We start from the raw sequence: 18,599 nt of genomic DNA on the forward strand, positions 1-18,599 counted from the left end.
TCCTCCTTATCAGCTGAGCCAGGGAAATTGGTATGTATTTGTGTTACAACCCCTGGTATGCCCAAATATGGGAGGGAACTCACTACTCCCTCTTTCTGTCTATCGGCTCACTGCAGGAGACCATCCAGGCAGAAAACCATATTTTTAATGTTGCCTTTTTATATTTGTGTTGTATTTGTGCTGATAAACAAATAAAGGGAGACTAGTATAGATCTATTTCAAGCTATTTAGCTCTCATCAGCTAGCCATACCCTTACTGGGAATCTAACCTGGGCTGTATTACATATTAGGCAGATGTATTAGCCACTAAGCCACAGGCTCTCCTCCTTATCAGATATATATATATATATATATATATATATATATATATATATATATATATATATATATATATATATATATATATATATATATATATATATATATATATATATATATATATATATATATATATATATACATACATACATACATACATACATACATACATACATACATACATACATACATACATACATACACATACACATACACATACACATACACATACACATACACACATACATACATACATACACACACACAAAATTGAAGTTTTATAATACATTGGGAATAAATAGGCAAATATATATGTAGTTTTGTAAGATCATCATTTGTATGATGCCAATCTTCTCCATGTCCACTTTCTCCTCCATTTATATGGGAAATTACAGTAAATTTAAGAATTGTGCTTACACTCCTTTAAAGCTATACTATCTACTTCCAGTGAGAGTATAGGAGTGGGATTATGCTGAGAAAGCAGTGAGAATTTGTCTTTATTTCTTTTTTTATTTCTCCAGTCTGTCAACCCTGAAGCCATTTTGGAGTATCTTTAGGGCTGCCACAGTAGGGCTGGCTAGAGCTGTGGGAACGGGAGGGGGTAAATAGAGATAGCTGGGGACTTGTAGCCAAAATAAAATTCTTTCTCCTGGGAACCAAGGATATTCTCACCAGGTGCTGGGGAGGTGTGGACTGAAACCAATTGGAGCTTGAATGATGACCGGATTGGACCATGTGATGGACATGTGGAATGGGGGAAAGAACTTCGACTTTTAATTTGGGTGGGGAAAACCATGGGACTTTCAGAGTTAGGCTTTCACCAGATGTGCCAATATGACTTGCCTAATAAATTTGGACTTTGAGGAGCACCTTGGCCTCTGAGCTTTGGTTGTGTTGGGTCTGTTGCTTGGAACTCTGACACTGACCTAGATGGCAGAGGATTAAGGGCTGTAGGACTGGACCAAGGATTCATGATTGAAGTCACTAAAGTAAACTTAAAAGTACAAACAGAAATGTCAACTTTTTTTCAAGGCTGTTTTGCTCAACCGTTTAGTGTTAAATTTGCTGTCATTTTCTGTCTCCATTTTTTGGTAGATTTTGGTTAGCATCTATATTTATATCTATCTATCTATCATCTATCTATCATCTATCTATCATCTATCTATCATCTATCTATCATCTATCTATCTATCTATCTATCATCTATCTATCTATCTATCTATCTATCTATCTATCTATCTATCTATCATCTATCTATCTATCTACCTACCTACCTACCTACCTACCACCTACCTACCTACCTACCTACCTACCTACCTACCTACCTACCTATCTATCTATCTATCTATCTATCTATCTATCTAGGTCTCCTCTAATCTGGCTGCTGTCTTATTTCCCAAATATTTACTTAATTGCATCTACTAAAAGGAAAGCCTTTATATTTCCTTTATGGGAAACATTTTAAAACTTAGCCCTGGAAATAAGGTATTTCGTGTTCAGCCCCATCCAGCTTCAAGACAAGGGGACTGGGGATCTTACCACTCAAGAACAGGCGATGACAGCTTAATTATCTGCCCAAGTAATTAATTCTTTTTTGGGGGGTAACAGCTATACATCCATGCATCTCAGATCTAAAATAGGAGAGTGGATTTCTGAGGAAGGGATTTCAAAGATTGTGGTGAGTATTCACTAAATCAACCTTTCTGAAATGGTTGTCCACAACAGGAAGATACCAATGAGTAATGATTGTTGTGACTATATGAAAAATATCTCCTCAGTACTATACGGCATAAGTATCAAAGGTTTCTTAGCAAGAAGTAAATGGGAAGAAAAATCTTATTCCATCTGCACTGGAATATATTTATTCTTTTGCACTTGTAGAGAAATTAAACCCTGTTGAGAAATAGTGAAGCAGATGGAAGTTTTGTAATCTATTATAGACTAAAAGGGCACCTATATTCTTACAAGAACTGCAATAGGCTTGCTCTTATTCTGCAACGAATTCATTATCAAGCAAGAGAACAACAATAAATTGATTAGTGAAACTGTGTAGGAGACTTATTCTAAATGCAAATATGCATTTCTTTTGTAGTTTTCTATAGATTGTTGTTACTGTTGAAGGATACTTTTATAGTGAAGCTGAGTAGGTTCTGTTAGTTGTAAAAATCTTATTAGGGCTGCAATCCTATACAGAATGTACATACAGTACATTCAGTGAGAGCCAGTTTGGTCCAGTGATTTAAGCACCAAGTCATTAAGGTGATTAAGTAATCTAGTGATGAAGACACCAGGTTTGAAACCTGTGAATTTTAGTCCCTCCCTGGCATTACAACTGGCTGGGTGACCTGGGCAGTAACCTCTCTCTCAGCCAAGTCAGGTTTTGGCAAAAGGCCAGTTGTTCAATTACTGTGGCAAACAAATGAATCAATATTTTGCTGATAAAAAAAAGCACACCCTGCACTTGCAGGAAAACCTATGAAGGGAAAAAAACTTGCACACTCATTCAGCTTGGAAAGTGACAGAGCCTACTTCTAAGTAGCCATATATAGATTTCACCCAATATGTGTTATATATCATTGTACAATTATTCCCCCACCCACCCACCAGCAAATCAGTTGCTTAACTATCAACAGAATGGCATTATTGCAAAAACCCTAATAGCTCATATAGATATTAAAAAGCAAAAAACGTTGCTTTTTTTAAAAAAATTACACAAACCACTTAATGCAAAGAAGAAAAAAACATTTCACCATCTGGGCTCTGCTTCTACACAGGTTGCAACTGAAACTATAACATAAAACTATAACTAAAATACAACTGTCCCCAAACCTAAACTATTGGTTGTAACTTTCTTCTTCCCTGAATACTGAATTCTACTGAGTCTTCTGTGCTTCTTAGCCCATTACATGATGTCCTCGATTCATTTCTCTTCATCTTTCAATTTGGTGCCCAAGTGACCCCTAATTTGAAACAAAGCCTGTATCTCCTGATAGTTTTTGCTTAGTATTGCAAATTCAACTTGTTATTGCATGTTGTGGGCTTTCTTTTCCTTGGGAACAATGCAAAAACAATGCACAGGTTTTCCTACCTGTGCAGTTCTAAAACTAGTTGTCTAACAAGATTACCTGACTGATTTTGACTTTTACAAACTTCTAGATGTATCCCCAGAATGTAAGTACTAAAATATTCTACCCAGGGGTGGGCTTCAACAATTGCTGGGTGCGCCTGGCCTAGTCGGCCTCCTGCACCACGGCGGGAGGGGGGAGGCATTTTTTTGCCCTCCCCAGACTCTGGAGGCTTTCCTCGAGCCTGTGGGAGGGTGAAAATTGCTTCCCCTGGGCTCCGGAGGCCCTCCAGAGGCTGGAAACAGCCCTTTTCTGGACTTCTGAACTTATGGTAGGCCCATTTTTCGCCCTCCCCAGGCTCTGGAAGCTTTCCTCGAGCCTCCAGAAGGGCAAAAACTGCTTCCCCTTGGCTCTGGAGGCCCTCCAGAGGCTGGAAACAGGCCTGTTTCTGGACTTCCATAACCTCCAGTAAGCTCATTTTTCACCCTCCCTGAGCCTCCACGTGGGCCCTGTACTTACCTTGCATGATGAAGGGCTACATGGAAACTCCTGGAAGGGGAGGGGTGATAGGGGCAAGGCGGGCGGAGTCAGCCAGGGGTGGCATTTGGGGGTTTGCTGAACCGGGCAGAATCCTAGCTAGAGGATCACCCAAACTGGTGCGAACCCCAGCAGCCCACCCCTGTTCTCCAAGGCACCTGAGGGTAGAACAAGAAGCAATGGGTGGAAACTAATCAAGGAGAGAAGCAACTTAGAACTGAGGATAAATTTCCTGACAGTTAGAACAATTAATCAGTGGAACAGCTTGCCTCCAGAAGTTGTGAATGCCCCAATACTGGAAGTCTTTAAGAAGATGTTGGATAGCTATTTGTCTGAAACGGTATAGGGTTTCCTGCCTAGGCAGGGGGTTGGACTAGAAGACCTCCAAGGTCCCTTCCAACTCTACTATTCTATTGTATTGTATTGTGTTGTATTGATTCTACCTCATTTGTTCTTTATATTATGCCATCATTGAATGTGATTATCCCTTGTCCTCCCCCTCTCTGCTAAAGATTTACAACTCAAATGTCCATACAGCTCTGTTTACATTTTCATACTGACTTGGCTTCAACTTCTAATGTTTATCCCATCTTCTTTCACAATCTTTTTGCCTTTTAAGGGCGCAGCCCCATGTAATAGCTTATTTTCAATTCAAATAGCTAATTTCAGCTCCCATAGTAGCTGAAATTCCCTAAAGATTAAGAGGTACAAAAATGAAGTTGAATAAGGCATTCAGATCTTTAGATATCTTATGAACTAGTGAACAAAGACTGTAGAGAGAAAATAAATTAGTATTCAGAGAAACCATGTGGAGAATCCTAAATGAAAAGATAAAGAAAAGCAAATGTATTGAAATATCTTAATTTGAGGCTATGGTTTATCTATATACAACACTACTGACCCTTTAAAGCAATGCTATATGCAAATTAAGACAATAAAACTAATTATAGTGGGATCCTATGATGCAAAACACTTCATGCTTAGTGGGGGCTTGAGCAATAAACATCACTCACCAAGTTTTGAAATCTTGGAATAAACATGTAAATTTCTTGCTAAACAAGATTAACCACTTAATTCAATTACTATTTTTTTTCTAAACTAAAAAAAACAAAGCTACCTGTGTGACAAATGAAACTTTTCCTATGCCCAAAGCATGACTGAAGTACAAGCAGGATTTCGTAAAGGAAGAGGACCATGTGATCACATGGTCAAGTTATGTTGGATGATGGAAAAAGCAAAGGAATACCAAAAAGACCTCTACATGTGCTTCATTGACTACACAAAAGTCTTTGACTGCGTTGACCATGACAAGCTCTCAAATTGCCTCAAAGAATTGGGAATATCACCATAACACATCTGGCTCAAAATGGTTCAGAGTTGGAAAAGGCACTCAGCAAGGTTGTCATCTATTTAAAATCATCCAAATATTATTCAAAATGTATACAGAAATAGTTACGAGAAATGCACATTTGGAGAAATCTACCATTGTGGTTAAAATCGGCAGTAGGAATATCAACAACCTCTGATACGCAGATGATACAACATTATTCACAGAAAGCAAGGAAGTTCTACAGTGGCTAATCCTGAGAGTTAAAGATGAAAGTGAAAAATTTGGACTGCATCTTAACATCAAGAATACAAAGACAATGATGAACATACAGGTCAGAGTGTAAATCGACAATGAGACTTTTGAAACAATAAAGAAATTCATCTTTCTGAGCTTTAAAATTGACCAATATGGTGACCGTAGCCGTGAAATCAGAAGGCGTATAGCACTTGGAAGAACTTGATGTCCAGCATGAATAATATCTGGAAGAATAAAGACATCAGCCTACCAATCAAATGCAGATTAGACAACACAATAATTTTTCTAATTGCTACTTTTGGCTGCAAAACCTGGACTTTGAAAAAATATGAGAAGGGTGAGCGCCTTTGAATTATGACACTATTACACATTCCATGAATTGCAAAAAATCACAAATAAGTCCTAGACCAGGGGTGTCACACTTGATTTCATTGAGGCCCATATCAGGGTTGTGTTTGACCTCGTGGCATGGGGCTGGGGTAGGCATGGTCAGGTTGGGCATGGCCAGTTCAACATCACTCATGTCGGGGGGAGGGTGGGGGCCTGTGGTGGCCCGAGCGCTCTGCCAGCCAAAATGGGCTCCTGAGCTCCTGCAACCCTCTGCCAGCGAAAAAAGAGCTTTGAAGGGCCATATAGTCGCCCCCCCAAACTCTGTTATCGCTGGCAGAAGCACTGTGGGCAGGTCCTTTGCTGTTTCCAGGGCAGCCCTGCAGGCCAGATATAAGCACCCCATAGGCCAGAGATAGCCCATGGGCCTTGAGTTCAACGCCCCTGTCCTAGACTGAATCTTACCAAAAATATCATTCAGTCAAGATCCCCAAAAGAAGGCCATGTCATGTGAACTGAGACTCACTTGAAAAGTCAATCATGCAGGGAGTGATCAGTGGAAAAAGGAGAAGGGGCTGCCCTGGTATTCATTGGCTGGACATTATAAAGGATGACACTGGGGTGACCATGGCAGATCTGAAGGAGGCAATGCGAGGCAGTGGGGCATGAAGAGTGCTGATTCATACGAGTAGCCAAGGGTCGGACACAACTGAATGGCTGATGATGATGACAAAACTTGATGTTATATACTTTTAAGGTATTGATATAAAGTATTTGTCCAGCTAGATAGTGGGATCAACCAAAGCCAATTTTAAAAGCCTAAATGAAGTAAGATCTATTTACTATTTCGACCAGAATCCAGCAGAAATTCCAAGTAATGTAAGCTAAACTAGGAAGTCAAAAAACATCATGGAATAAAACAAGGCAAATCATTCCCATATTATAATCACTCCAAAGAAAACTAATCTTCGGTAAAACTGAAAGCTGTTACAACTTATAATGTTCTTCTTAAATTCCATCTCAGTACAGGTAGTCGACTTACAACAGTTCATTTAGGGACCATTCAAAATTACAACGGCACTGAAAAAAGTGACTTATGACCATTTTTCACACTTACCGACTGTTGCAGCATCCCCATGATCATGTCATTTACATTCGGAGGCTTGACAACTGGTTCATATTTATGACGACTGTAGTGTCCCAGGATTATGTGATCGTCTTTTGCGCCGTTCCAACAAGCAAAGTCAATGGGGAAACCAAATTCATTTAACAACTGTGTTATTAATTTAACAACTGCAATGATTTACTTTACAAATGTGACAAGAAAAGTCATAAAAATGGGGCAAAACTCACTTAACAAATTTCCCACTTAGCAACAAAAATTCTGGGCTCAATTGTGCACATAAGTTGAGGACTACCTGTACAGTTATAAATTATAAATTGAGGCCTTTAACATTTTTTTCTACCTCTACCCGACATATTTTGTTTAACATTCAGCTTTAAAAAGATTTTGAGAATCCGTACAGCTTATTTACAACTTTGCGAAATTGTGGTCCTACATATTAAAAGTTCTAACCTAATGTACTTTTGACATTTTTGGGGGGGTGGGGGGAGATTTTATTAATTAATTAAATTTATATGCCACCCATCTCACTGTTGAAGCCACTCTGGGCAGTTTTGTTTCATATTATGGGTTCACTTGGCCACCAAAATGAAAGATGAAGAAAAGCGTATTGAGGACATCATATAATGGGTGAAATGGTCCATGACAGGGCAACAATTCTGAGTCAGTTGAAATGGGCATTATTAAATAATTAAACTATTTTTGACCCAAGGTACCTCAAATGGGCTTTCTACAGAACGTATCCAATATCCAAAAGCCATGACTCCTGAGGGAACGAAATTTTGGAAAGTTATGGCTGCTTCAATGCTACTGGCTGCTGCTTTACTACTAGGCTGCTGTGATCATGTGATCTTTATTTTCAACATTCCGTGATATTTTCCCAGCCAGTTTTGCGATCCCTCCCTCTGTCTCCCACCCAGCAGCAGTAATTTATCTGCTTGCTGGGGAAAAGAGGGGAAGGGAATTTCCAGTGCTCCCTTCAGCTCCCTGCTCCATATGGAAACTCAATGGGGAAGCCAGCAGGAAGTCGGAAATCATTCCTGCTCCCACTGTATTTTTTCCTATCTTGGTTCATGTTTCTCTGTTCAGGCAAAGAAATATCTCTGAAATGATCACCGAATGGGATACAGGTTTTGTACATATGAGTGTGCGTCTATCTGTCTGCCTGTCTATCAACTCAAAGCAGCAAACATATTTAATACTCCTGCTTCCTACTTTCTTCACAAGAAACCTGTGAGGTGAGCGCTGAGTGAGTGACTGGCCAAGAATCACTACACCAAACTGTCTGCCTTAGTAGACAGTCTTCAGCTTATGACTGTTTGCTTAACGATACTTCAAGCTAATGATGTTCTGAGAAAGTGTGCAAAGCACTTTGTTGCAAAAGGTCACATTCCCCTCCTCAATCACGTGTTCACAATGTTTGGCAATCTGTTTGCATGTATGACTGGTTGCCAAGCCCCCACAATCATGTACTTGCTTTTTCCCTCTGCCAGCTAGCCCAGAAAGTCAATGGAGAAGTTGGCAGGGAAGGTTGCAAGCTGTTGCTCTCTATTGAGGACTCCGTCTCAACTCTGGGGTCTGGCTGAAAACGTCCTGTGCAAAAATCAGCCTAAGTGCAATTGAGATCCTTCAACACCAAACTCTTTCAGCCAACCCACAGGGAGGAGAGGGAGTTGAAATTCAAGTAGGGTTTTTAATCCCTGAGCGGAGTGGCAACACAGCAAAATAAAGAGTGCAAGGCGCTTCAGAAGTGTGCAAGGAGGCCAGGCACAGGTAGTGCACTAGTGTCTCTCTTCACTCATCGGGGTGAAAATCCTGCAAGGATTTTGGCAGGCAGGATTTTCAGCTCCTGAGTGGAAAGACACCTATATGCCACCTGCACCAGGCCTCCCAGGATCTCTTCACCCCCCTGCCCCTCCCAGTACCCCATGTGGAGCGCTGTCTACTTAATGACCTGCAAGATCCCTTAGCAACCACAACTGGAAATGCATTTGTTGAGCAAAGCAATCACATGGTATCTTGCTTAATAAGTATTTTAGTCAACCATGAGATTCTGTTGCTAACTGTGATCATAATTCAAGAACTACCTGTACTTTATTTCAGACCCTACCGAAAAAGCATTGTTTGTACACCTGAGGCAGTAAAGGTAAAACAGGACATCTAGAGCCTCCATTTACATTTTGCAAAAACACACATATGTATGTAGGAACACACTGAAACAACATTGGAATTAAATGTGCAAGCTACTATGATTAACTGTAGAGAGCCATCAGAAAGATTTTTCGCCTTAAAAGAGTTTTCTATTAAACTCTGCAAGGTCACAATTAGAAGATAAGGCAATCTTCTCTTGTTGTCCCAAAAATCTCCAGGCAGAGAACGTGAACAGCATTGGCTGCTTCTGGAGGTACAGGTAGTCCCCGACTTACAACAGTTCATTTAGTGACCATTTGAATTACAGCGGCACTGAAAAAAATGACTTATGATTTTTTCACTTATGACCATTGCAGCATCCCCGTGGTCATGTGACGTACATTCAGAGGCTTGACAATTGGCTCATATTTATGATGGCTGCAGTGTTCCGGGCTCATTGTTTGCGACCTTCTGACAAGCAAAGTCAATGAGGAAGCCAGATTCACTTAACAACCGTGTTACTAATTTAACAACCACAGTGATTCACTTAAGAAATAGCGGCAAGAAAAGTCGTAAAATGGGGCAAAACTCCCTTAACAAATTTCTCACTTAGAAACAGAAATTTCGGGCTCAATTGGGGTCGTAATCCGAGGACGACCTGTATAACTGTTCCTCTTTGGGATCTTTCTTTGATGACATTTTATTTCTAGAGCTCATGTTTTTGTTCTTTATTTTTGCAGCTGTCACTGTAGACACAGAACAAAAGGGGATCATGCAATAAAAGCTGCCACCTATATATACACAGAACACGGGTAATTCTTGACTTACACTTGCTTGGGCACCTGCTCTTGAAGCAGAGGTCTCTCTGACTTTTAGCTGAGCTTTCTTGTCAAGAAGTGTCTTGCTTTTTTCCAAAGGTGCTTTTTTCAAGAGGCACCTGGTTTTTCTGGTTTTTCTTTGAAGACGTTTTGCTTCCCCTCAGCTCTGGATGAGAAGTGAAACGTCTTCAAAGAAAAACCAGAAAGTCCAGTTGCCTCTTGAAAAAAAAGCCCCTTTGGAACAACCATGATTTGATTCTGGATGATTAAGAATCTCCATAGACATGTCTTGCTATTGCTTTCTTCCGGGATGTTTTGAGGACTTCCCAAGTCTAGCTTCGAAGCAGGGGATTCCCTGCTTGGTTTTCCATTCCAATATTACCACCTTCATTTCCAGTCCACGCACGCTCGTGGGTATCTAAGCATTTATCACACGCAGGCAAGCGCCTCTATTGTAGTGAATGCCTTCCCCACCCCCCTCTCTCTCCTTCGCCCGGCCTTAGTGATTTCGGCGCTCTCTGCTGAGACTGCCACCGCTCGGGCCCGGCTGCCGGGTAAGGAGGAGCCAAGGCGGGGTTGCCAGAAAGAGGGCAAGGCCCGAGCCTTCTCCGTTGCCGGCAGACGCCACCTTTTTTTCCCGACGTCCCTCTTTGCGGCGAGCCTGTCCTCCGGTCGGCAGCCGCCGCTTCGCCGCTCGGGGTTGCGCTCGCCCTTCTCGTTCTTGCTGCGCCGTCATGGCCGTCTACAGCAAGCTCCTCACCGCGCGCTACTCCACCATCGCCGGCACCGCCGCTGCCGCCTGCGCCTTGCTCTGCCTGCTCAGCAAGCGGCGGAAAGCAGCCGCTGCCGCCTTGCACGGGTCAGTGACTGTGATCGGGTGGGTGGCGGCCGGCTGGGGTCGGGGGCTGCGCTCACGATGCCGGGCGACAGGCTGGCTTCTCCAGGGTTTGCCCCGAAGATACAAGGTCACCCGAGTTGGCCGAGGTTGGGTTGGGATGGATGATCTTCCCCTTTCCTCCAGTTACCTAAGGGCCAGTTCTAGCTCGGAAGGTGGTAAGGAAGTCCGAAAGGAATTTCGCAATTGACAGAGGTCAACAAAACAGCTCGGTTGAGCTGCTGATCCTTGGTAAAACAGGTGGATGTTCAGCAGGTGTGCCTTTTTTCAACGAGGTGGGGGGTGGGGGATTCTATTTATCTGATCTTGGAAATCTTCCTCTTCCTTCAACCCAACTCTTGTCCCTTCCAAACTCTTGATCTTGTCCTGCATGGTTGGAACTCTGTGGGGTCATCAAAGGATCCCAGGCCATCCTGGGCTGCCCTTTGTGATGAGAGAGCAGTCCAAACCATTATCTGGAGGGTCTCCTATTATTTCTTTCTGATATTTGAAACCCAGTTGTTTGGAAACCATAAACAGTGAATGCAGGGTTTATGTAGACTTCACAATATTCCAAGATTTGTATGGGTTTGTTTTCAGGAACCGTGACCAAGTTTTAAGATAAATCGAAGCTATGATATCCATCTTGGTCTTATAGTGACTTGCTTGCTAAGTGGTACTGGTGTTTGCACTGTCTTTTGATTCCAGAAATATAGCTGACAGCCATTCTTCTTTGTTAGGAGGAAGAAATTGTACTACAAAAATGTATATTATTTTAATGTTACAATCATAATAATTATCCTTCACAATATACTCAGTGGCTCTTATACAAAAGATCTAACTGACACAAACTGCAGAGGGCAACTGCAGACTGTCCTATATGAAACATGATGTATGCATGGACCTGTGGAGAAAAAAAATCCTGTAAAAGTTGAATCTTCTGAAGGGTAGATAACAAGTAGTGTTATTGTTCAGCTTGTAGGATTCCCTGTTGAAACACTGCAAAGTGGGTAAACCTATTATTGCTGGTATGTACAGTACTGTGCAAGTCTTAGGCCGCCATTAGATTTGTTGTAGCAATTATATAATGGCCATTTATAATTATATTTCAGTCTTCTTTGTTAGATTCGCTATTGACTTAGCATTCTTATTACAAAGCAGCCAGAAAATACAGTACTCAATAGCAGGAAAAAGCAGAAGAAACGGCTCCCATAGGTTAAAGGGGCAAGTATTTAGTGTGACCTTTTCTTACACCTGAGCAATAGCAGACACCTGGCTCCTGCAAACCTAAATGAAATGGAACCCTGAGTACTGACAAGTAGGTTACCTGTATGTGTCCCACTATTTCATGACAAAATGACAGCTGTGTAAAAAAGTCTTATATTAGGTTTGTGCAAGACCTTCTTGAGCATTACATACAGTGCAGACACGTTGTATGAGTGTAATTCCTTGGAAGCTTGCTAATAAAACCAACTTTCATCACATCATTCCAGTCAAAATGCCAAAGAATTTGACAGACATAAAATTATTCTATTGCATCAATGAGACCACTCAAAGGGAAATCAACAAATAAACTGGATAGTCAAGATGTAGAATTCAAGACGGAAAAATAATTATGGACAGTCATTAAAACTTTGCTACAAATCAAATCAAATCAAATCAAATGATGGCCTAAGATTTTTTGCATGCTACTGTATAGCTTTCAAGTTTGTAGCTGTGAACTGAGTTTAAAATAATAGTTTGGGTACTATTTTATGTTGTTTTTTTTTAAACTCAGCGCTCAAACAACAATTTTAAAGATTTGTAGGTTAGTACTGCCACAATTAAAATAATCAGACAACAATTAGTAAATTGAGTTTTATCAGTTAAACACACACACACACACTATCACACTATATGCTGCCAGAACTAGGGAAAGTTTTTTATCTAATTGACAAATCCAATAGCTATCTTATTTTCAGTGTACCCTTCAACCTTGATTGTGAGTTTGTTTTCCTGAATTTCTATTTACTTGTTAAATGATCTATCATACTCCTTTGATTTGGCGAACAGGTTTTGTGTATTTTATAAATTCACTGACAAGCAGCTCATACCTATATACATACTAAAGCATGTTGCCTTTATTGAAATACAACCTATTTTAGTTAGTTATTTAGAACATTTATAAAACCGTTCATTTTAAAGCCAAACTCTGGGTGTTTTACAATTGAAAACAAAAACCAACATATGCAACAACAAAAACAAAATATTTTTTTTAAAAAAACCAGGCGCAACAAGTACACTTTCCTGATGCAACATCCAACATTCTCTTCCCAACACCAGAAGGGAAATGCCAGGTCTCACCACCTTCCTGGGGGTTACAAGGATGTGAGCCTGTTGGATCTCTGTTCCAGAAGGCAGTGCTAGCAATGGAGAAGGCATACTTCCCAGGGCCTATAAGATGGTAGTGTTTAAGGGAAGTGACTGTGACTGTGCCCACACTATCTGCTTTGGTGGAATGAGTATATACACTCAGGGAGAGGCAGTTCTGCAGGTGACCTGGCCCCATGCCATGTAGGATTTTAAAGGTGATAATCAGCAACTTAATTGGACCCAGAAAGAAACTAGGAGCCACCAGAGTTCATGCACAACAGGAATGTAATATGGGTCAACCTACAGATGCCCAGCCCTGTGTACACAGCTGCCCCTTGTATCAGGTAGTCCCTTGTAGGGTTCATTGCAGTAATCCAAAGGAAAGTGATCCAGGTGGGTGTTCAGGAAAGGGCATAATTGGTGCACAAGAGAGCTTTGTGCAATATCCCCCTAACTACATCTGTCACTTATTGCTTTTATAGACATACTATGACATCCAGTGATTCTCCAGTCACACAATAAACCCTTTTCCAACACTGTCTGCTCAGCCTCTCAAATTTTCTCTGATGAATTTTATTAGAATGAATATTCAAATAAATATAATTGATGGAAATTCCTATTAAATGACCTTTGGATGGTTAAATGACCATTCATGTTAAATGATTTAGTTAATGAATTTTACTTGGTTAAAATGAATCTAACATCCTTAGTATTCAAAATTAGTCTAGTAAAGTAAGCAACAAGATGAGTGTATGTATGTTCATACATGAAATTATAGTACCTATATCAGATGGGTATGTGGTGAAGAACAGGATTGCTAGAATTCTACTGGAGGTTTCATTACTGTTTTATTTGTATTGTTTCAGCATTGTGATAAATGCTGAATAAAATGCACCACAATGGACTGATATGATCTCATCTTAAATGGAATGACCCTTGAAATATATACAAGCAATTCTAATCAAAATTTCATTTGTGAAATTATTAGTTATCTTCATAAATAAATGAGATTATCTATCTATGGATTTGTGAACTCATATGTTTGGAAATGTTTTGATATAAATCTTTTAGTTTGGTAAACGCTATATAAATACTTTTATCCAAATAGAAATTGCACAGTGCAGCAGCAATAGCTTTGATATTATCCCAAGTACTATAGAAGGCTTTACACTCAAATAATATAAAACCTCATTTGGCAACCAAAATTACCGGATAATGTAGGAGGTAGGATTATGTCGCAAGGACAGATAGATTTTTTAACCTTTGTTCTGTTGAGATGAATCACACTTGATTATTCAACCAAAGAAATAGTTGTGCCTTTCCAAAGGTAGTAGGAAGCTAAATGAAAATTAAGGGAAAACTATACATAGGATAATAGTATGTAGAATATGAATAGAGAAACTTCATTTTTTCAGATGTTACTGAATTAAGTCCCTGTTATTTACCTAGTTAACAAGTTTTAGAAGATCATAGCTCCCTCATTACAGATTTAGAGAGTGTCAGGTTGAATTCTTAAATGCTACTTTTTGAGAGATTCTTACACATTGCCACTAAGGAAAGCATATTAACTATACCTGTGAAAAAATTCAGTTAAGGGGAAATGATTTTCCATTGCAATGAAATTGATTGAAGCGAGACATAAATGCTCTCTTAGGTCAAGATTATTTCCATGACTACACCCAGAACCTGGAATCATTCATGCTTTATTCTTTTGGTAGTTTCTCCCAAGTGAATATCAAGGGACCTGACTAATGCAGAACAAATAGAACTGTACTGTTGGCTACAGTAGCTTTGCTACTATTGTATGAAAGCATGAGGATGAATTTTGCAGTAAAATAGTAAAAATAAAAAAGATAATTTATTTATGATAATAAAAAAGAAGCAACATTTCGTCTGACTATTGTAACACAGAACGTGTCCTTCCCAGCAAGTCAATGTGTTACTTTTGATTCTTTGGTATTTTGATTCCTGTTGATAATTAACAGCAAATAAGTTTGGAAAACCAAACACATTGTACAGTATTTTCATTAATGTACAAATGAGAGTTACAAAAGAGGCAAAAGCCAGAAATGAATTTGGTCAGTAAAGATATATTTGCAAAAATGCCATCCCAGGCCCCAGGAGCACTTTGCAGGCCTCCCAAACCCTGTGCGTGTCCATTTTTGCGAAAAACGGGATGTGCGGGGCGGGGTTTCAGGAGGCCAAAAATGCTGTATTCAGTGTATAAGACACACCCAGATTTTCACCCTCTTTTTAGGGGGGGAATGATATACTCTGAAAAATGTGGTATATGTAGGTGACAAAATTCTGGTCCACTTTTTCCTTCAAAGAGGAAAAGGAGGGTTGCATCTGTTGATCCTTTTTGTAATTGTTTGCTAGGCTTCTTATCAGTGTGAGAAATTACTGTCACAACTCTATCCTTTCAACACAGTGAAAGGAAATGCATTTCCCCATTGGCAAAGAAGGGATCTGTTCTGATCTTGTGTGATATTTGAGCATAATCTGGAAAAAAGCACAGTAGGTAAAGGAGTTTCTTGTGTTTATTAATTAATCCTTGATATTCCAAGACCTTGCTGGGTGGAGAGAAAGAGAAGTGACAGCCCCCCCAAAAAGTAGTCTGACAGGATATTTTAAATCTTAGCTTCTTATGAAATCAAATCTCTGAAGGGGCTGTGAGAAGAATGTCGCCTTCAGATTGCCATCTGAAGAGTTACCTTAGAAGTCATTTCTTCATCACAGAGAATAATGACAACCTGCGTGAGAACTTAGATGTCTTTTAAGTTCTGGTTGTCCTGCCACTATTTATGGTCTCGTTTAGAAATATCTTCTTATAGAAAGTTGAATGATTTATTCTGACCCAACATCCAGGTGGAAGGTTCTATTACTAAACTCTTGAATGAAATCTTGCCTTTCTTAGGATGTGTCCAAGGTCCTGGTATGGATCATACAGTATAATTTTTAGTTTTTTTAAAAGTGGCAGGTAGAATAGCAATTACATTAGTGTTGATTTTTATTTTCTTGCTATGTCTTTTCTAATGATTGGTTTGAATAACAATAGAATTGCTTGATACTCATTTGGCAATAGTTTATTTGTCTGATTCTAAAATTCATCATTTAGTTAATAAGTAGATTTAAAGGGATGAATTGTGCCAAAGGTAGCATAAGCAGATTAGGAAATACATAGCTTCAATATCTGGTCTACTTTTGACTACAATTGAGCCCAAAATTTCTCTTGCTAAGTGAGACGATTTTTAAGTGAATTTTGCCCCCTTTATGTTTCTTGCCGTGGTTGTTAAGTGAATCATTGCAGTTGTTAACTTAGTAACATGGTTGTTAAGTGAATCTGGCTTCCCCATTGACTTTGCTTGTCAGAAGGATGCAAAAGGGGGTCACATGACCCCAGGACACTGCAGCCGTCATAAATATGAGCCAGCTACTAAGCACGTAAATTTTAATCACATGACCATGGGGATGCTACAATGGTCGTAAGTGTGAAAAATGATCAGAAGTCGCTTTTTTACAGTGATGTTGTAACATCGAATGGTCACTAAACAAACTGTTGTAAGTCGAGGACTATCTGTAGGGTCTGTCTCACACATACCTGTGCTAACATTTCATGTTTGTATTTAAAAGAAAGAAAATAACAATTGAAAGGGTGAGTGAGCATCATATTATGAGCATGTGTGAGTTTATTGCATGTAAGACTGGCACCCAGCTTCCCCCCTCCCCCACAAAAAAAGCATTATTTTGGATTTCTACTTTTAGAGAGCACGATAAAGGTCCCTTCTTGGAGGTGGACCCTCAGGTAGCTACAGCTGGATTGAAGAACAATAAAGCAAGAATATATAACAGTTACTTTTGACCAACATTCGTTGAAGTTGTTGAATGAATCATGTTGTCAGGCCTGCAGTTCCTTTAAGAATCTTTGGCCTGCCACACTTTCTTATAATTTCCTATGTGTTTCATTAGTGTAGTAATTAGGAGGGGGGGATAGAAAGGAGTAGGATTGTGGTATGTATTGTTGTCATTCTTTCTTAGAAGCCAAGGTCATCTTTTGTCTCCGCACCTCGACACCTGACCGGAAGCAGAGGGGTGTAGACGCCAGCGTGGAAGATGATGATTGGAACATGTGATGAATTATGGGTTGTGGGGATAGATATGAACCTTCAACTGGGTGAACCCACAGGATGTAAAATAGAGTTGAAATTTCATAGCATAATGCCAACATGTCTGTCTTATTAAATTGGAGCTTTAAGGATAACTTTGCCTTGGACAATGATTTAATTCTGCATGATATTTGGAACGCTGACACATGTGGTCATTAAGTGAGTCTGGCTTTCCCTTTGACTTTGCAGATGAAGGTTGCAGATGACAATCCTAGTGTCAGGGTTCCAAGTAATACACCCATAGCAAACAAAACACTGAGGCAGGTAGATTCCTCAAAGAATAGTTTTGTTTGAATATATCATATTGGCACAGTTCTTGTGTTATATGTGTGCACCTTTTGTTTTCTTTAAATGTCTTCCTGACATCAACTTGTAGAGTGAACCTAAAATAAGCCATGGGTACAATGCTAATTTGTGCTCCCATCAGCCTCCTCTACAAGCAGAGATTCCTTTTATGCAATGTATTTCATAAACATTGCATAAACATCATCTTATTTCTTTAACATGCTAGTGGTTCTTATCTTTATCATTAAAATCAGAGGTGGTATCCAGCCAGTTCTGACAGGTTCTGGAGAACTTTGCTTTTTAGAATCGGGTTCCCAGATATTACTAAATTACAACTTCTAGGAACTCACCATCGCCGTTCAGGTGACACTACCAAAATTATAGCTTGGCGGTATTTGAAGGGATACAGGCTCTCCATTCTAATTTAGGAGGAAAATATTCTCAATTAATTCACATGCATTATATTAAAATATGTTGAATTAATCTTATTAAAATAAGTTACAGACTAATACCCTCATCCAGTGAAAATTAAAGAGAATTTTTGTGCAAATGGAGGCATTTTCATGCATTGGTTTTACCAGCTAGGTGTCTCTGGGTTATTACTATCTTTTTTTGTTATCTTGAAACTATGTAATTCTGTTTTTATTTTTCTCACATAACATTGGAAAATACTTTTAGAGTTATGGTTTCAGGCACAGATGTTTTATCATTTAAATTATACAAGAACAGAAATCCTATTGAAATTGATAAAATCAGGAGAAACTAAAACAAAATTAGCTAATATAAATTTAATTCTAAAAATATCCAATAGATAGTGTGTACGTATATTTTGATTTTATTTGGTAAAGAAACAACTTTAAGAATGTGTTCTGTTAATTTTGTAAAGAATTTTGTAAGAAACAATACAAGTAAAATAAATTTATTATTTGCAGAAAGAAAAATGGAAAAAATTTATCCAACAGTGAGGTAAGTTTTACTACAGTTACCCTATGAAATCTAGAAATTCCATGAAATTATGT

At 39.3% G+C, this 18,599-nt stretch overlaps 1 protein-coding gene across 1 annotated transcript in view; it reads left to right on the top strand.

Moving 5' to 3' along the window:
• Nucleotides 1-10,525: 10,525 nt before the first annotated feature.
• The window catches only part of ABCD3 (ATP binding cassette subfamily D member 3), a 46,573-nt gene continuing 38,499 nt past the window's right edge, over nucleotides 10,526-18,599 (top strand). Inside the window, exons 1-2 of the mRNA XM_081946615.1 lie at nucleotides 10,526-10,762; nucleotides 18,513-18,546. Coding sequence (XP_081802741.1) covers nucleotides 10,638-10,762; nucleotides 18,513-18,546 — 159 coding nt within the window. The 5' untranslated portion in view covers nucleotides 10,526-10,637. The remainder of the gene's footprint in view (nucleotides 10,763-18,512; nucleotides 18,547-18,599) is intronic.

Source organism: Natrix helvetica (genome assembly GCF_964273705.1).
Source record: "Natrix helvetica genome assembly, chromosome: 3".
In the NCBI taxonomy this organism is placed as follows: Eukaryota; Metazoa; Chordata; class Lepidosauria; order Squamata; family Natricidae; genus Natrix; species Natrix helvetica.